The following is a 19,529-nucleotide window of genomic DNA, read 5'->3' on the forward strand; positions in this document are numbered from 1 at the left end:
GTGTGACCTCGGGCAAATCATTTCACTTCTCCGGGCCTCAGTCGCCTCACATGTAAAATGGGGAATAGGACTGTGAACCCCAGGTTGGACATGGACTGTGTCCAAGCTGATTAGCTTGTATCTACCTCAGCACTTAGTACCGTGCCTAGCACGTAGTAAGCTCTTAAAAAATACCATTAAAATAAAAAACCCAAACGCTTGAGAGTACCATACATTAGAGTTAATGGCCATGGTCCTTGGCCTCAAGGAGCTTATAATCTAGTGGGGAAGGTAGATATTAAAATAAAATTCAAATAGAGGAAGGAGCAGAGTGGAAATAAGTGCTGGGGGGGGCGGCGGGTGGTGGTGGTGAGGAGCTAAAACCTTCAAACAACCGACAGTAATGGTGATAGAACCTTCATTGGGTACAGATGCCTGTGGAGAGTTTCTGTGGAAAAATAAGAATAATAATTGTAGTCTTCGGTAAGCGCTTATTTTGTGCCAAGCACTGGGGTAGATACAATATAAATAGATCAGATGCAGGCCTTGTCCTACAATCTTAGGGAGGGAAGAAATGAGGTACAGAAGCCTGTGGAGAGTTTCTGTGGAAGAATAAGAATCATAAGTGTGGTTTTTGGTCATCGCTTTCTTTGGGCCAAGAGCTGGGGTAGATACACTAGAAGAAGATCAGACATAGTCCTTGTCCTACAACCTAAGGGAGGGGGAAAGGAAGGAAGCATAGAGTCCCTGTTTTATAGATGAAGAAACGGAGGCACAGAGAAATTAGGTGACTTGCCCAAGGCCACCCAGTAGGTAAGTGGCAGAGCCGGGATAAACAACCTAGGTCTTCTAACTCCCGGGCTCTTTCCCCTAGATTGCGATGCTTGCAAGAACCAGAGGCTTAAGAAGGCACCGTCCCTGCCTTTGGGGAACTTCCAGCCAGTGGCGGATGCAACCCATACACCTCCATTCCTATAAACTTAGACAGCAGGAACACATAAACATCCAGCTGCACAGAAATAAACAGCTGCAAAGAAACAAATGGAATGATAGTGGGATTAAGAGGGGTCCACTGGATTGCATACTCCTTGAGAGCAGGCATCGTGCCTCCCCACTAGATTGTATTGTACATACTTTGCTCCTTTCATTCATTCATTCAATTGTATTTATTGAGCACTTACTGTGTGCAGAGCACTGTATTAAGTGCTTGGGATAGGACAATACAAAACTAAACAGACACAGTCCCTACCCACATCAAGCACTCCTCTAATGCCAACCTACTCACTATATCTCAATCTCTTGTGTCTTGCCACTAATCTCTCATCCATATCTGCCTCTGGCCTGAAATGCCCTCCTTCTTCATATCCGGCAGACAATGACTCTCCCTACCTTCAAAGGCTTGTTGAAGGCACATCTCCTCCAAGAGGTCTTCTGAGAGTAGGCCCAGAGAAGCAGCGTCGTTCAGTGGAAAGAGCATGGGTTTTGGAGTCAGAGGTCATGGGTTCAAATCCTGGCTCTGCCAATTGTCAGCTGTGTGACTTTGGGCAAGTCACTTCACTTCTCTGTGCCTCCGTTACCTCATCTGTCAAATGGGGATTAAGACTGTGAGCCCCCTGTGGGACAACCTGATCACCATGTGACCTCCCCAGTGCTTAGAACAGTGCTTTGCACAGAGTAAGCACTTAATAACTGCTTTCATCATTATTATTATTATTTACTCTTCTCCCACTCCCTTCTGCATCACCCTGATTTGTTCCCTTTTTTCACCCCTCCCTCAGCCCCACAGCACTTATGTACGTATTCATAATTTATTTACTTCTGTTAATGTCTGTCTCCCGTTCTAGACTGTAAACTCATTGTGGGCAGGGAACATATCTACCAACTCTGATATACTGTACTCTCCCAAAGAATTTAGTACACTGCTCTGCATACAGTAAGCATTCAATAAACATGATTGATTGATTACTCACCCAAGTGATTAGTACAGAGATCTGCACACAGTCAGCGATCAATAAATACAACTGATTGTTTATCCAGGCAGAGCTAGGCTGGAGAGACTCTTTGAAGGAAACATCATTTATCCCCTCAGCTTCACTGCAACCCCAGCTCCACCCTTTCCCTCACCACACCTGTTCCAGAGTTACTGATAAGGGAGAAATTAGACCAGTTTGAATTTCTCCCTTTTCTACCAGCCCTGGAAAATGAGCCGAAGATTGTTGTTGTTGTCTTATCCTGTCGAGTTGTGTCTGATCCATTGCAATGTCATGGGCACAGCTCTCCCAGAACGCCCCACCTCCATTTGCAATCGTTTTAGTAGTGTACCCACAGAGTTTTCTCGGTAAAAATCCGGAAGTGGTTTACCATTGCCTCCTTCAATGCAGTAAACTTGAGTCTCCACCCTCGATTCTCTTCCACACTGCTGCTACCTGGCACATGTGAATTTTGACTTGTAGCAGATTGCCTTCCACTCACTAGTCACTGCCCAAGCTAGGAATGGAATGGATACAACTCTGCCTGACTCTCCCTCCCATAGTCGGGACTTGTAGAGTACTGGAAACTCTCCAGATGCAACCCTGACAGGGGGGTCCCAAGATGCAAGGCTAGAAAAAGAAGAAGCAAGGAGCCAGGAGACTGTCCAGCCTAAATCTTTAGCTCACAAGGGCCGAGAATTGGGGGTACAACTCTAATCAGTCGATGCTATTTAATGAGTGCTTGCTGTGTGCACAGCACTAGACTAAGCACTTGGGAGACTACAATATAACAGAGTAGGTAGACAGGTTCCCTGCCCACCATGAGCTTACAGTCTAGGGGAAGATCTCCTCTTTCCCTCCTCCATGATCTCTACCTGCTTGTTAGAAAACTGCGAATGGATGGTCGGTCTTGGGGAGAATCTATGATTTAGTCCTAGGAGACTTGGAATGGATTTGTTTTGAAAAATCCCCATTAAAACAATTTACTCACCCATCATTATCCAACATCAACTTCCTCATTTGACCTTTCAATCAATCAGTGGCATTTATTGAGTGCTTACTGTGTGCAGAGCACTGTACCAAGTGCTTGGGAGAGTAGACAATGCATCAGAGTTGGTAGACATGTTCTCTGCCCATAATGATCTTGCAGTCAAGAAGTCTAATGAGGGGGATTAGAATACGCAAGTACATATAGAGGTAGTGTTTCTTCCACTTAAAGGGATTGGTTTCAGAAACAGATGCGCTGTAAGAAAGAATCTCTGACTCTTTGTTCATTTTTTTCCCCACTCTCTTGGTTTTTCAGAGGGCTATGTGTCAGCTGGAAGCCTTGGCCTCCAGTTAAAATCGGTTTAGTTGAATTCAAACAGCAAATGTTTTAAGTTTCCATCTTGAATCTGATTCAGAAGGGCAGGAGATTACCCAGCACAATGGTTCTCTCTGTTTTGGTAATTTCTGAGGAGCCTGGCAGCTCTGGCCTGAAAATAATACAAGAAAAAAAATGTACAATGATCCACTTTGGGGACACCGAGCAGGGATGCATAGCAGGTATGCTGCCTGCATGTCCATAAATTAAGCAATATTTATTTCTGCACGGAGTTGGCAGTTTTGGTCCCTTCATCTTTACAAGGAGGGTCACAAAGAGACAGATGATAATCCATTTTAGGCCATTTTCATCTTTCATCCTGCAAGTAATGAAAGTTAGAATGCTTTTATCTCATCTACATAACTCCGAGCAAAATCATAAATTGTCGTGCCAATCAATTCATGGTATTTATTCATTCATTCATTCAATCGTATTTATTGAGTGCTTACTTAGTGCAGAGCACTGTACTAAGCACTTGGGAGAGTGTAATACAAGAGAATTAGCTAGTTGTGGGCAGGGAATGTGATGTTCATTGTTATTCTCCCAAGCGCCTACTTCAGTGCTCTGCACACAGTAAACACTCAATAAATACAATTGAATGAATTAGTGGAACTGTTCCCTGTCCATAAAGATCTTACAGTTTAGAAAGGGAAACAAGGGGCTTTTCAAGAGTGGCAATCAATTATTCAGTCATTCAACTAATCTCATTTATTGAGCGTTTACTGAGAGCATAGTACTGTATTAAGCACTTAGCAGAGGGAGAGAAGCAGCATGGCCTAATGGAAAGAGCATGGGCCTGGGAGCCCAAGGATGTGGGTTCTAATCCTGGTTCCACAACTAATCTGCTGTGTGACCTTGGGGAAGTCACTTCTCTTCTTTGGGCCTGTTACCTCATCTGTAAAATGAGAATTTACACTGTGAGCCCCATGTGGGACATAGACTGTGTCCAACCTGATTAGCCTGTACCTGTCTCAGCACTTGGTACAGTGCCTGCCACATAGTAAGCACTTAATAAATATCATTTGAAAAAAAGACCTTGGCCAAGTCACTTAACCTCAATTACCTCATCTATAAAATGGGAATTAATCAACCCATTAATGGTATTTATTGAGAGCTTACCATGTGCAGAGCACTGTGCTAAGTGCAAATACATTAATGTAAATAAATCATTGATGCATATGTACATAAGTGCTGTGAGACTGAGGGAGGGAGGGATAAAGGGAGCAAATCTGGGTGAAGAAGAAATGAGGGCTTGTAAAATGGCTTAACCCCTTTCAGGATGGCACCTGGGGAGTTTCTAGTCCTCTGCAAGTCTCGGCTACAGGAGGGAGAGCCAAGCAGGGGCATATCCATTCCATTCCTAGCTTGGGCAATGGCTAACTAGTAGAAGGCAATCTGCTACAAGTCAAAACTCACCTGTGCTGGGCAGCAGCAGCATGGGAGAGAGTTGAGAGTGGAGACTCAATTTACTATGCAGAAGAAGGCAGTAGTAAACCATTTCCTTTGAGGGTTAGGGTTAAAAAATAATAAATAATGATAATGATGGCATTAAGGTTAGGGTTAGGGTTAATCCATGGGGATTGAATACTTGTTCCCCCTTCTACTTAAACTGTGAACCCCATATGGGATGGGGACTGTGTGCAACCTGATTAAATTGCATCTCTCTTAGTGCTTAGAACAGTGCTTGACACATAGTAAGAATTTTAAAAATGCCATTAAAAAACACTCAGAAAACTTCTTTGTAGAAGTGCTTACAGCTAGCAGAGATCGATGTGTATTGAACAAGAGCAGTAGCTGAATCTTGAGAGCTTTCTGCAGCTGGTGGAGAGGAAAGTTCTGTAGAGAGAAGCCTTCTGGGAGCAACGGGTCTCCTTCTAGTCATAGTAATAGTATTTATTATGTAATAATAATAATAATGATGGCATTTGTTAAGTGCTTATTATGTGCAAAGCACTGTTCTAAGTGCTGGGGGGGTTACAAGGTGATTAGGTTGTCCCACGTGGGGCTCACAGTCTTAATCCCCATTTTACAGATGAGGTTACTGAGGCCCAGAGAAGTGAAGTGACTTGCCCAAAGTTACCCGGCTGACAAGTGGTGTACTATGTGCACAGCACTGTACTAAGTGCTGGGAAAGAATACCCAGGTGAGGGTTTCTCAGTGTTCTTTAGGAACCAGATAGGCCGGATCTGGACCACTTTTGCCAACTGCTATGAAAAAGAGTGAGCAAGTTCACTGTGGGCAAGAAATGTGTCTGTTTATTGTTATAACATACTCTCCACAGTGCTTAACACAGTGCTTTGCACATGGTAAGTGCTCAATAAATTGGATTGAATGAATGATGTAGTCCCTGTGGACTCCTTCTGATCCACTTCAAATAATAATTGAAGTAGTTGTGCATTTACTCTGTACCAAGCACTGAACTAAGTGCTGAGGTAGATACAAGATAATCACAACATACAACCGGGGTTCACAGTCAAAGTAGGAGGGAGAACAGGTATTGAAACCTCATTTTACAGATGAGGAGACTAAGTCTCAGAGAAGTGAGTGACTTGCCCAAAGTCACACAGCAGGCACGTGGTAGAGATGGGATTCAAACCCATGTCCCCTGGCTCCCAGGACCATGCGGCTTTTCACTAGGCCAACCTTCTTCCCAACGTCAAACTTCCCCTCTAGACTGTAAGCTCACTGTGGGCAGGGAATATGTTTGTTTATTGTTGTACTGTACTCTTCCAAGTGCTTAGTACAGTGCTCTGTACACAGTAAGTGCTCAGTAAATATAATTGAATGAATGAACGAATGAACTTCCAACTTCTAACTGGTCTATGCAGAGTTACTTAGGAAGGCTAGTGGGACTGTCTCGCCAGTTGGGGTCTTCATTCACTTTGGAAGGTTCTTGGTTTCCTGTCTCCTCAGCTACCTGAAATGGGATTTCAGCATCTGGAAATTTCCTTCCTCTTTTTTTATGGTATTTATTAATAGTTATAGTCTCTGTTTATGCATCAGGCACTGTACCAAGTGCTGAAGTAGATACAAGCTGATCAGGCTGGACACAGTCCCACATGGGGCTCACAGTCTTCATCTCCATTTTACAGATGAGGTAACTGAGGCCCAGAGAAGTGAAGTTAATTGCCCAAGGTTACACAGCAGACAAGTGGCAGAGCCAAGATTAGGACCCTGGTCCTTCTGTCTCCCAGGCACATGCTCTGTCCAGTAGGTCCCATTGCTTCTCTACACTGCTACCATGGTACCTCAGCTTTGTGAGTTTATTGGGGTTTCACAGCTTGACAAATCTGAGAGAGAAATAGAGAGCGAGAGAGAGACAGAGACAGAGAAAGGTACAGAGAGAGTATTGAGAGTATTGAAAGTATTGAGATTATCTCTCCCTCTTCTCTTTTTCTTCCTTTCATTTTCTCTTTTTCTCTTTCTCATTCTCTCTCTCTCTCTCTCTCTCTCTCTCTCTCTCACTCCATTTCTCTCTTTCGTGGCTAGAATAACAAAAAGATGTGTATTTGTAGAAAAGGCATAACTCGGAATTGGCAGGCCTGTTAGACTGCATTTTTCTCCATGAATGACTTTTTAAATACCCTTCCGTTACAGCCCAGAACAGAGTTTCTACGCTGTTGACGTGTCCTCTGATGTGGACCCCAGAAGCTGGAGAGTCAGCTGTCCCAAGGAATGTTTTCCCTGTGTTTAAAACCACCCCCCTCCTACCTACCCCTCCATCATCCAATCACTCTCCCCAGTCCCCTGGGAGGCAGGCACCTCCCCATCCTCTGGGGTCCTCAGATTGGGTGGAGGGGAGCTTTGGGTTGTGAACCCTTCAGCTATTCACCTCTCGCAGCCGCCATCTCTCTCTCCTCCCTGTCCCCCAAAATCCTGAAATTTGCCCTCTCCTCCTCCCCACCCACTCCCATTCCCTCCTGCTGGAACAGGCTTCGTTACCAAAAATTACTAGACTGTTGGGGAAAGGGCAGAGAACCTGGTTAAATTGGGCAGAAAAACTAGACATGCACTTTGTTAGCCAAGAGTCAGTAAGGGCATGGCTCCTAAGGCCATGTTTCAATGGAATTGTCTGTCAGTCAAAGATGTCTAGGTTTGGGTGGTCCCGACTAGCATTTGTAGAGGGGAACAAGGAGGAGACCTAGAGACTTAGGGGCTAGAGCCCGGGCCTGGGAGTCAAAAGGACCTGAATTCTAATTCTGACTCTGCTACATGTCTGCTTTGTGACCTTGGACTTCACGTCTCTGGGCCTTCTCTGTGCTTAGTACCACTCCTGGCACATAGTAAGCACTTAACAAATACTATTATTATTATTATTATTATTATTACAGCAGACAAGTGGAGGAACCGTGTTGCCAAGTTCCAGGGCTCGGAAGCGGCCACTGTGTTCACAAAGATGTGTGAGGGGAAAACATTGGTTCTGGAGCGAGTGGGGAGATAGGACACCCCAAACCTTCTAGGTTCCGGTAATGCTCCGCACTTCTGCAAAATGCCGCTTATGACGTCATTTCTGCATGCCTGGTGAAACGTGACGTCACTGGTGTCCTTATGTCTGACATGTTTGAATGCTATCAGCAACCACTCTAGGGGAGATAGAAAATGAAGGATCTCAGGATTGGGCCTGGGCTCTGAGGTGCTGAGGGGCTGTTTTCTCTGAGCATGGGCTGGCTGTCTTTCCCATGACAAAGTGAAAAATAACCACTTCCTGTTTCCTCCACTCACCATCTGGTTAAGTCTTTCCTTGTGCTCAAGAGCCAGTGGCAAGAAATTGGTGATCTTTCCCTGGCACAATCCTCACATTTCCCTCCCTTTCAGAGAAGAAATCATTCAATGTTGTTAATGTTGTTCTTGTTAATGGTATCTGTTAAGCGCTTACTACGTGCCAGGCACTGTTTAAGCATTGACTAAATGGCATGTACTGAACTCCTGCTGAACGCCAGGGAATGTACTAAGCTCCAGGGAGTGCAACAATAGCACTTAAGGAGCGTTCAATCTAATGAGAGAGACAGACAGACAGAAATGATTGACAAATGGTCAATCACATATTTATTGATGAGTATATTAGTATCACATTTATTAATATAAATAGTATAAATAATGAAAGCAGGAGGAAAGGTATGTTTCTTGCAGGAAGCAGTGTAAATGTATCGGGATGAAATAGATGAATAATTGATTGCATAAGTAAATAGATTTATCATTATATATAGAAGTAGAGATATAAGTTTCTCCATGGGAAATCAACAAAATGGAGAAAGGACCCAGGATTTACCCTCTATCCTATAACTCTCTACGCCTGGGATTTTCCAAGGTGGATTCAACTCAGTAAAAGCTTCCGTTCTATTACAGTACCTAGATAATTCTGCTTATGCCATTGGTGCTTCTAAGGGTTCATCAATAATCAATCAGTAGTATTTATTGAGCACTTACTGTGTGCAGAGCACTGTACTAAGTGCTTGGGAGAGTATAGTACAGCAGAGTTGCTAGAAAAGATCCCTCCCACAGGGTTCTTAGTCTACAGGGGGAGACAGGCATTCAGATGAATTACAGATAGGGGAAATAGTAGATAAGGATATGGACATAAGCACTGTGGGACTGGGATGAGAATCAAAGTACTTTAGGGGTTCACAGCCAAATGTAGAGTCGATCCAGAGGGGAAGACAGATAGGGGAAATGAGAGCGTAGTCAGGAAAGTCCTCTTTTTTATAGTATTTGTTAAGCACTTACTACATGCCAGGCACTGTTCTAAGCTCTGGGGTAGATACAAGATAAGTGGGTTGGACACACTCCCTCTCCCACATGGGGCTTCCATTCTTAATCTTTGTTTTACAGATGAGGGGACTGAGGCACCGAGAAGTGAAATAACTTGCCCAAGGTCACAGAGCAGTCAAGTGGCAGAGCTGGGATTAGGGCCCAGGTCCTTCTGACTCCCAGGCCCGGGCTCTAACCACTAGGCCATGCTGCTTCCCAGGCTGCTCTTGGAAGAGGTGTGATTTCAGAAGGGTTTTGAAGATGGGGAGAGCAGTGGACTGTAATAGAATAATAATATTTGCAGTACCTGTTGAGCTCTTACTATCTGCCCAGCACTGGGATAGAAACAAGACAGTCACATAAAACACAGATAATCTGGTTGGACACAGTCCCCTGTCCCTTATGGGTCTCAAAGTCAGAAAGGGAGGGAGTTATTTCACCCCCATTTTACAGATGAGGGAAACTTGCCAAAGGTTACCCTGCGGGGCAAGTGGCAGAGCCAGAATTAAATCCCAGGCCTCCTGACCCTCACGCTTGTGCCCTTCCCAGTAGGCCATGCTGCTTCTCAGGTGCTGGGATAATCTCCAGGTGTGAGAGAGTGTTGTCACCATGAAGCCAGAATCGGGGCAATAAGGGGGAATTTAAGTCCTTTCATCTGAGGAGCTGTCACCATCTCAAATCTATTTTAAGATTGATGGGGGAGGCTTGTCTGGAAGAGAGGCCCTACAGGTTAAGGTGTGTTGCATACTGATAGCAGAAAGCATGTACATCTGCACCTGAGAATGTTCTAAATTGATAGAGAAGAAATGCTGCAAGACATTTGCTCAGGAACAAATGTTCCAATGAAAGAGGGATACAAGTGCCCTCTCTCTAAAGAAAGTGCTTTTCATTCAGGGCAGATGGGACATTTTCCCCAACACCAACTTCTTGGAGGAGTTTAGGGGGTCCTCCAGAGATCACCTGGGGAAGCAATGTGGCCTAGTGGAAAGAGAACGTGACTCCCACTCAACTTTTGCCCCCAACTAAAGACAAAGGCTCAAATTCTCTGGTTTCAAGTTTAGTAGCCTGGGAATCAGACGGACCTGGGTTCTAATCCCAGCTCCACCACTTTTCTGCTGTGTGACCTTGGACAAGTCACTTCGCTTCCCCATGCCTCAGTTTCCTCATCTGTAAAATGGGGATTAAGACTTTGAGCCCCACGTGGGATAGGGACTGTGTCCAACCTGATTAATATCTACCCCAGTGCTTAGAACAGTGCTTGGCACATAGTAAACACTTAACAAATACCATAATTATTATATGTACATATCTGTAGTTTACCTCATCTGTAAAATAAGGATTAAGACTGTGGGACATGGACTGTGTCCAACTTGATTAGCTTGTACTTACCCCAGTGCTTAGTACAGTGCCTGGTACATAGTAGGTGAGGTGCTTAACAAATACCATAAAAAACAACAAGAATCATAATAATAATACTAGTAATAAGTATAATAAGCATGGGTTTATTAAGCATTTACTACATGCCAAGCACTAGTACTAAGAGCAAGATAATCAGGTCACACAGCCCCAATCCCGCATGGGGCTCACAGTCTAAAGGGGAGAAAGAATGGGGATTTTATTCCCATTTTACAGATGAGGAAACTTGGGTACAGAGAAGTTAAATGGCATGCCCAAGGTCAAAAAGAAGGAAAGTGGTGAAACCAGTTAAAGAACCCAGGACCTTTGCCTCCCAGACCCGTGCTCTGGCCACAAGGCCATGCTGTTCCTGTCATTTTTCAACCTCCCCTCCTCTGTATGACCTTGCCTCTCCACTTCAGTAAGAGCCAGAGACTAATATAATATGACCAAGAGTCAGGGACCAGGTCTGGGAATTCTATGATATGGTTTATGAGGCCCTGACTAATCAAGAATTATCTAAAATGATTTAGGAAGAGATGGGCTGACAAGTTAAAACCCAGTTCCCTCCGTTGGCACATAAGTACTTCATTCCTCTCCTCAGCATTCTGTACATCTGTATATTTATTTTTATAGTTGCGTGTTCAATTATTGATTCAGCTATTTCATCTTGATCATTTGTATTACTTCCTGCTCGATCCTGTTCTTTCTCCCACTCCTTGTATCGGTGAATTTTTTTGGTCAGTCTATTAAACTGCAAGATCCTTGAGGACAGGGGACTTATGACCTGCTTCTGTTGAATTGTCCCAGGCTCTTGATACAGTGCTCGTACCCAATAAGGGCTCAGTAAAAGCCATTGATTGATTTTGATTGTTTAGAGAATTTTCAGAAGGAAAAAGACCAAGATTCCTACCTTAGCACTAATGCTCTACTCGGGGAGACAAACAAGACAAATGTCAGGGAGACAACTCTAACCTGGTTCTGTGACCTAGTGGAAAGAGCCCTGGGCCTGGGCATTGGAGGATCTGGGTTCTAATGCTGGCTCTGCCTCTCGTCTGCTGTGTGAACTTCAGCAAGCCGATTAACTTCTCTGTTGCTCATCTGGAAAATGAGGATTTAATCAATACCTGTTCCTGATCCTGCCAGCTACTTAGACTGTGAGCCTGCCTGAGATGGGAACTGTGTCTAACCTGATTATCTTGTATATTCTCCAGTGCATGACACAGAGTAAAGGTTTAACAAATACTACAATAATTTATCCTCCAAGCATCCCTTGACGTCTCTGTCAGAGACATAGCTTTAGTCAGGGAAGACCACCAGTCTGACTCCCAAGTTAAATTTCTTTTGTTCTTGATAAGACAAGGTAGGATATACAGAGGTAAGACAAACATGCAGAAGAAAGCAAGAAATAAAAGAAAATATATGTGCGTATCTGTGTATGTGTATATGCATATACACATACATATATATTAATTGTATTTGCTAAGCACTTACTATGTGCCAGGCACTGTACTAAGTTCTGGGGAAGATACAAGCTAATCAGGTCGGACACAGTCCCTGTTTCATATGGGGCTCACCGTCTTGAATACCCAAAGTCATAAGGACTAGAAGGAAATTAAGGAGGGCTTCATGAAAGAGGTAGACTTTCAGATGGACTATGCAGGGGGAAGGGCGATGGTCTGGTGAAGTTGTAGATGGAAACCAAACCCAGTCTGGGGAACAGCATGAGTCATGAGTCAGTCAATCAATTGATGTCAATCAATCATATTTATTGAGCACTTATTTTGTGTAGAGCACTGTTCTAAGCATTTGGGTGAGTACAATACTAGAGTTGGTAGACATGTTCTCTGCCCACAACAAGCTTCCGGTCTAGAGGTACAGAAGAAGGGGATCGTTTGGGGTGGCAGGGGAGAGGACGGCAGCTGACAGAGAGCCCTAAGGTGGAGTTTTTGTTCATCCTCCCGGTGTCTTTCCCATCACCATCAACCTCCCTGTCTCACAAGCTCGTAACCTTGGTATTATCCTTGAATTATCTCTCTCATTCAGCCCACATTTTTAATCTGTCACCAAATCCTGCCAGTTCTGCCTTCACAACACTGCTAAAATCTGCCCTTTCCTCTTCCATCCAAAATTGCTTCCAAGTTGGAACCAGTCACTTATCCCATCCTGTCTTGATTACTGCATCAGGCTCCTTACTGACCTCCCTGCCTCCTGTCTCTCCCGATTCCAGTTCATACTTCACCCTGCATCCTGGATCATTTTTCTTCAAAACCATCCGGTTCATCTTTCCCCACCCTTCATTCATTCAATCAATTGTATTTATTGAGCACTTCCTGTGTGCAGAGCACTGTATTAAGCGCTTGGGAAGTACAAGTTGGCAACATATAGAGACGGTCCCTACCCAACAGCGGGCTCACAGTCTCGAAGAGCCTTCAGGAACCTCTGGTGGTGGTCCATCCACCTCCGCATCAAACAAAACACTTCATGATCGGCTTTAAAGCACTCGATCAGTTTGCCCCCTCCTATCCTTGTTGATCTCCTACTACAACCCAGTCTTCCCACTTTGCTCCTCTAATGCCAACCTACTCACTGTACCTTGACTTTGTCTATCTCACCTCCGACCCCTTGCCCATGCTCTGCCTCTGGCCTTACATTCCCTCCCTTTTTATATATGATACACCCCACTCTCTCCACCTTCCAAGCCTTATTCAAATCCTGTCTCCTCCAAGAAGCCTTCCCTGGCTAAATTATCATTTCCCTTACTCCCTCTCCCTTCTATATCACCTATGTATGCTTTAAGCACTTGATATTCATCCACTTTCAGCCCCACAGCACTTATGTATGTATCCGTAATTTATTTTATTCTCCATCTCCCCATCTGTAAGTTCCTGGCAGGCAGGGAACATGTCTACCAAGTCTGTTGGTTTTGTTTTCATGGTTTTTCATAAGCGCTTCCTATGTGCCAAGTAATGTACTGAGTCCTGGGGTAGAAGCAAGATTTGGACACAAGGGTTTGGGTAGAAGGGTTAAACACAGTCCCCGTTCCTCATAGGACTCACAGTCTTAATCCCCATTTTACAGATGAGATAACTGAGGCACAGAGAGTGAAGGTCACCCAGCAGACAAATGATGGAGCCAGGATTAGAACCTGGGTCCCTCTGACTCCCGGGCCAATGCTCTTTCCACTAGACTACACTGCTTCTACTTTCCCAAACAGTACAGTGCTCCCCCTGCAGTAAGTGCTCAATAAATGCTATGGATTGATTGTTATGATTGATTCTCAGAGGAGCAGTGGAGACCAGTGAAGGTTTCTGAGGAGCGGGTCAGTATCAGTGAACAGTGTGACTGCGAGTAGAATTGGTGGAACAGAATGTAGGATTGGTGGAAGAGGGACAGAAGAGCCTTTGGTAGTAATATCCTCCAGGGCTGTGGTAAGGGCTCATGCCTGAATAATGCCTGTCAGCATGGTGAGGGAGAAGCACATCTCAAAAATAATTGGGAAAAACTCAGTGTTCTTCCATTTAACCACCTACTTGTCAGTTGTGTGAGTCTGGAACCACCCACGGCCCAACCTGCTGAGGTTTCCTAGGGAAACCGTTGGGAACCAGCATTGCCGATGTTGCTGGAAAGGTGGGGTTCCCTCCTGCCCAACATGTACCCACCCTTTTTCTCAAAGAACTCTGGCACCATGCCCTAGTGGAAAGAGCATGGGCCTGAGAATCAGAAGGACCTGGGTTCTAATCCCGGCGCTGCCACTTGTCTGCTGGGTACCTTGGGCAAGTCACTTCACTTCTCTGTGCCTCAGGGCCTTCATTTGTAAAATGGGGATTAAGACTGTGAGTCGCACGTGGAACAGGGACTGTGTCATTTGTTCACTCATTCATTTATTCATTTGTATTTATTAAGCACTTACTATGTGCAGAGCACTGTATTAAGTGCTTGGGAAACTACAATAAAACAATAAACAGATGCATTCCCTGCCCACAACCTACCTTGTATCTACCCCAGTGCTTAGAACAGTGTCTGCCACATAGTAAGCACTTAACAAATGTCACAATTATTATTATTTCACAATTATTATTATCATCATTATTAAAAGATTCAGGAGAGATGCACCTGCGTACAGGGATGGCTTCAGACCCTTTTCTGCTCTGATGTGCGAAATATTCAGCTCCTCCTCCCCATTCCCGTTTTCCCTGGCGCTTCGACTCAGAGCCCTGTGTGGGACAGAGACTGTATCTAATCTGATCGTTTTCTTTCTACCCCAGTGCCTAGTGCAGTTCTGGGTACATAGTAAGTGCAAAAAAAACCAACCCAATTATTGTTACCACATTATGCTGCTTGTTATTAGGTCAGGCATATAATCCAACTCTCCTACTACAACCCAGCCCACATACTTCACTCCTCTAATGCTAACCTTCTCACTGTACCTTGATCTCCTCTATCTTTATGCTGACCTCTCGCCCCCATAATAATAATAATAATAATGGCATTTATTAAGCCCTTACTATGTACAAAGCACTGTTCTAAGCCCCGGGGAGGTTACAAGGTGTGATCAGGTTGTTCCACAGGAGGCTCACAGTCTTAATCCCCGTTTTACAGATGAGGTAAATGAGGCACAGAGAAGTTAAGTGACTTGCCCAAAGTCACATAGCTGACAATTGGTGGAGCTGGGATTTGAACTCATGACCTCTGACTCCCAAGCCCGTGCTCCTTCCACTGAGCAATGCTGCTTCTCTAAGAGGCTGCATCAGGCTGCCTCTGGCTTGGAACACCCTCCCTCCTCACAGCCAACAGACAATGACTCTCCCCTACTTCAAAGCCTTATTGAAGGCACATCTCCTCCAAGAGGCCTTTCCTGACTAAGCCCTCCTCTCCTCTTCTCCCACTCCCTTCTGTGTCACTCTGCTTTGCTCCCTTTATTCATGCCCCCCTCAGCCCCATAACACTTAGGTCCATATCTGTAATTTATTTATTTATATTAATGTCTATCTTCCCCGCTAGACTGTAAGCTGGTTATGGATAATGAATGTGTCTTCTATATTGTTCTATTGTACTCTTTCAAGTACATACAAACAGTGCTCTGCACACAGTAAGTGCTCATTAAATACCATCGACTGACTGACTGACATCAGAGAAGGTGGGCCCAAATCCCCATACCCTAGCCTCTTCCTCCCCCCAACAACTCCCGAGTCATTGTCCAACCCCATAACCTTGGCCTTGACTCATTTCTTTCATTCAACCCACTTATTCAGTCTGTCACCAAATCCAGTTGACTCTACCTTCACAATATCACTAGAATCCATCCTTTCTTCTCCATCCAAGCCACTACTACCAAGCACTTATTCTATCCTGCCTTGATTACTGCATCAACCTTCTTCCTTATCTCCCTACCTCCTGTCTCTCCCCACTCCAGTTCTTAATTTACTCCACTGCCCAGATCATTTTTCTAAAACAAAAGAAAAAAATGTTCAGTCTACATCTCCCCAGTCCTCAAGAACCTCCATTGGTTGTTCATCCACCTCCACATCAAACAGAAACTCCTTACCATCAGCTTAAAGCACTCAATCACTTCACCCCCTCTTACTTCACTCCCTGATTTCCTACAACAATCCAGCTCGCTGAGTTCGCTCCTCTAATGCCAACCTTCTCAATGTAGCTCGAACTCATCTATCTCACCACTGACCCCTTTCCCACACCCTCTCTCTTCATATACAGCAGTCCACCACTCTCCCCACCTTCCAACCTTATTAAAATCACATCTTCTAATAATGATAATAATCATGGTGTTTGTTAATTGCTTACCATATCCCAGGCCCCGTAATTAGCACCAGAGTCGATACAAGCAAATCAGGTTGGACACAGTCCCTTTTCCACATGGGACTCACAGTCTCTATCCCCATTTTACAGTTGAGGTAACTGAGCCCCAGAGAAGTGAAGTGACTTGCCCAAGGTCACATAGCAGACAAGTGGCAGAACTGGGATTAGAACCCATCACCTTCTGACTTCCAGGCCCATGGTCTATCCACTAGTACGCCATGCTGTTTCTCCTGTGAAGGCAGGGCAGTGCTTCCAACTTGAACTACTTGCTTCTCCCAAACCTCAACCATCACTGTGTGCCCTGACTCGGGTGTCTACCTCCTTTATTTTTTTAAATGGTATTTATTAAGCACTTACTATATGCCAGGTCCTCTACTAAGCACTGAGGTAGATAGAAGCTAAACAAGGTGGACATAGTCCCTGTCCCAAATGGGGCTCACAGTCTTCATCCCCATTTTACAGATGAGGTCACTGAGGCCCAGAGAAGGAAAGTGACTCACACAAAATCACACAGCAGATGAGCACTGCTTCCCAACAAATACCACTGATAATAATAGTAATAATAATAATCATATTTGTTAAGCACTTACTATGTGCCAAACACTGTTCTAAGCACTGGGGGAGATACAAAGTAATCTTCTAGACTGTGAGCCTGCTGTTGAGTAGGGACCGTCTCTATATGTTGCAAACTTGTACTTCCCAAGCGCTTAGTACAGTGCTCTGCGCACAGTAAGCACTCAATAAATATGATTGAATGAATGAATGGTTGGACACAGTCCCGATCCCACCTGGGGCTCACAGTCTTCATCCTAATTTTACAGATGAGGGAACTAAAGCAAGGAGAAGTGAAGTGACATGCCCAAGGTCACCCAACCACAAGTGGCAGAGCCGGGATTAGAACCCATGACCTTCTGACTCTTAGACCCGGGCTCCAGCCACTAGGCCGTGCTGCTTCTCCATGTGCCAGATTACTGATGATTGATCAATTGGGGCTGGGCTTATAGATCTTCAGGAGGCTCAGGCAGCTGCTGCTGAAGGTGTCCTGATTCTCTGCCCTTGTTTGCTCTGCAGATGTCCTGGCGTCCTCAATACCGCAGTTCCAAATTCCGCAACGTCTACGGGAAGGTAGCCAACCGAGAGCACTGCTTCGATGGCATTCCCATCACCAAGAACGTCCATGACAACCACTTCTGCGCGGTCAATGCCAAGTTCCTCGCCATCGTCACGGAAAGTGCTGGCGGGGGATCCTTCCTTGTCATCCCCTTGGAACAAGTAAGCATCACCCGGAGGAACATTGAGTGGTCTCAGCCCATGGCTGATCTCTGTCGCACCGGGAAGGGGTGGGAATTATGCAGGATGGACGCACACAGTTCTGGGCAATCCAGGCCCCTGGTTTCCTTTTCCCTTTGTCCTCTTTTTATTTTTTATTGATTTTTATTTTATGGTATTTGGAAAACGCTTACTATATGCCAAGCACTGGACTAAGCCTTTGGGATAGATACAAGCTAATCAGGTTGGACACAGTCCATGTCCCAACTGGGGCTCACCCCACTCTATAAATGAGAGAACTGAGGCACAGAGAACCTAAGTGGCTTGCCCACGGTCACACAGCAGACAAGTGATGGAGCCTGGACTAGAACCCAGATCCTTCTGGCTCCCAGACTTGTGCTCTATCCACCAGGCCACAGTACTTCTTCCTCTTCCTCTTCCTCCACCCCATCACCTCCTCAATCAATCAATCAAGTGTACTTACTGAATGCTTACTGTGTGCAGAGCTCTGTTCTAAGCGCTTGAAAGAGTTCAATACTCCTGTCCATTTCAGCACTCGCCTAGCACTCCCCCTAGAGAGACCAAAGGTGAAGCAGCATGGCCTAATGGAAAGAACAGGGGCCTAGGAGTCAGAGGACCTGGGTTCTAATCCTGGTTCTTCCACTTGTCGTTTTTGGACAAGTCATCGCACTCTCTGGAACTCAGTTACCTCATCTATAAAATGAGGATTAAGACTGTGAGCTCCATGTGGGACAAAGACTGTGTTCAACCCGATTATTTTATATCTACCTCAGCACATACTACAGTGCATGGCACATAGTAAGAGCTTAACAAATACCGTTAAAAAAAAAAGATGGAAAATTCAAATGGAGCAACATTGTTCCTTATTAGCAATTCTTGGGTGAAAGAGGAAACTTGGCTAATAATAATAATAATTATGGTATTTGATAAGAGCTTACTATGAGCTAGGCACTGTACTAAACACTGGAATCTGTACATTTTAATTATCCGGGCTACTTCTGGGACCCCATTGCTCCAAATAACCAAGAGTCAACTGTGAGTATTGTGAACTAAGAGAAAAGATGTCTGCTGGCTCACTATTAATATGGAGTTCATTCAACATGTACTCTGTAAGCTCACTATGGGCAGGGAATTTTTCTGTTTATTGTTGTATGTACTCTCCCAAGCGCTTAATACAGTGCTCTCCACACAGTAAGTGCTCAATAAATATGACCAACTGGCTGACTGCCAGATGCTGTGCTAAGCACTGCAGTAGATTCAAGAACGTCAGAACCGACCACACACGCATCCCTAGCTCCACTAATTTATAGCAGCTGGTTTGTGTTGCTTTTTTTTTAATGGTATTTGTTAAGCACTTACTTATGTGTCAAGCACTGTCCTAAGTGCTGGGGTAGATACAAGCTAATTAACCCTGTCACAGTCCCTCTCCCATAAGGAGCTCACCTCTACCTAGGAAGGAGAACAGATAATAAATCCCCATTTTATGGTTGAGGTTACTGGGGCATGGAACTAGTCCTTCCCTGACTAACCCCTCTTTCCTCTTCTCCCAATCTCTTCTGTGTCACCCTGACTTGCTCCCTTTATTCATCCCCACTCCCAGCCCCATAGTACTTATGTTCATAACTGTCATTTATTTCTTTATATTACTGTCTGTCTCCTGCTCTAGACTGTAAGCTCATTGTGGGCAGGGAATCTATCTGTTTATTGTTGTATTGTCCTCTCCCAAGTGCTTAGTACAGTGTTCTGCACACAGGAAGTGCTCAATAAATACGATTAACTGAATGTCTGACTTGCCCAAGGTCGCCCAGCAGACAAATAGCAGAGCGGTAATTAGAACCCAATTTCTCTGACCCCTAGGCCTGAGCTTTTTCCACTAGGCCATGCAGCTTCCTTTAGTCTTCGGTTGGTGTAGATAAAGTCCAAAACAGGATCATGGGACTTTTCCACAGGTGTTGGGTGAACCT

The 19,529-nt window shown here is 44.7% G+C and overlaps 1 protein-coding gene and 1 non-coding gene across 3 annotated transcripts in view; one reads left to right on the top strand and one right to left on the bottom strand.

Moving 5' to 3' along the window:
• The window catches only part of CORO2B (coronin 2B), a 150,081-nt gene that overhangs the window by 48,096 nt on the left and 82,456 nt on the right, over window positions 1-19,529 (top strand). For both annotated transcript variants that reach the window (XM_038767117.1, XM_038767118.1), the window contains exon 2: window positions 17,347-17,547. In XM_038767117.1, coding sequence (XP_038623045.1) covers window positions 17,347-17,547 — 201 coding nt within the window. The remainder of the gene's footprint in view (window positions 1-17,346; window positions 17,548-19,529) is intronic.
• LOC119946252 lies at window positions 2,425-2,562 on the bottom strand. Its single transcript, XR_005456360.1, has one exon. It is a non-coding gene; the product is annotated as a small nucleolar RNA SNORA7 (small nucleolar RNA).

Source organism: Tachyglossus aculeatus, chromosome 26 (genome assembly GCF_015852505.1).
Source record: "Tachyglossus aculeatus isolate mTacAcu1 chromosome 26, mTacAcu1.pri, whole genome shotgun sequence".
NCBI classification, from domain to species: domain Eukaryota; kingdom Metazoa; phylum Chordata; class Mammalia; order Monotremata; family Tachyglossidae; genus Tachyglossus; species Tachyglossus aculeatus.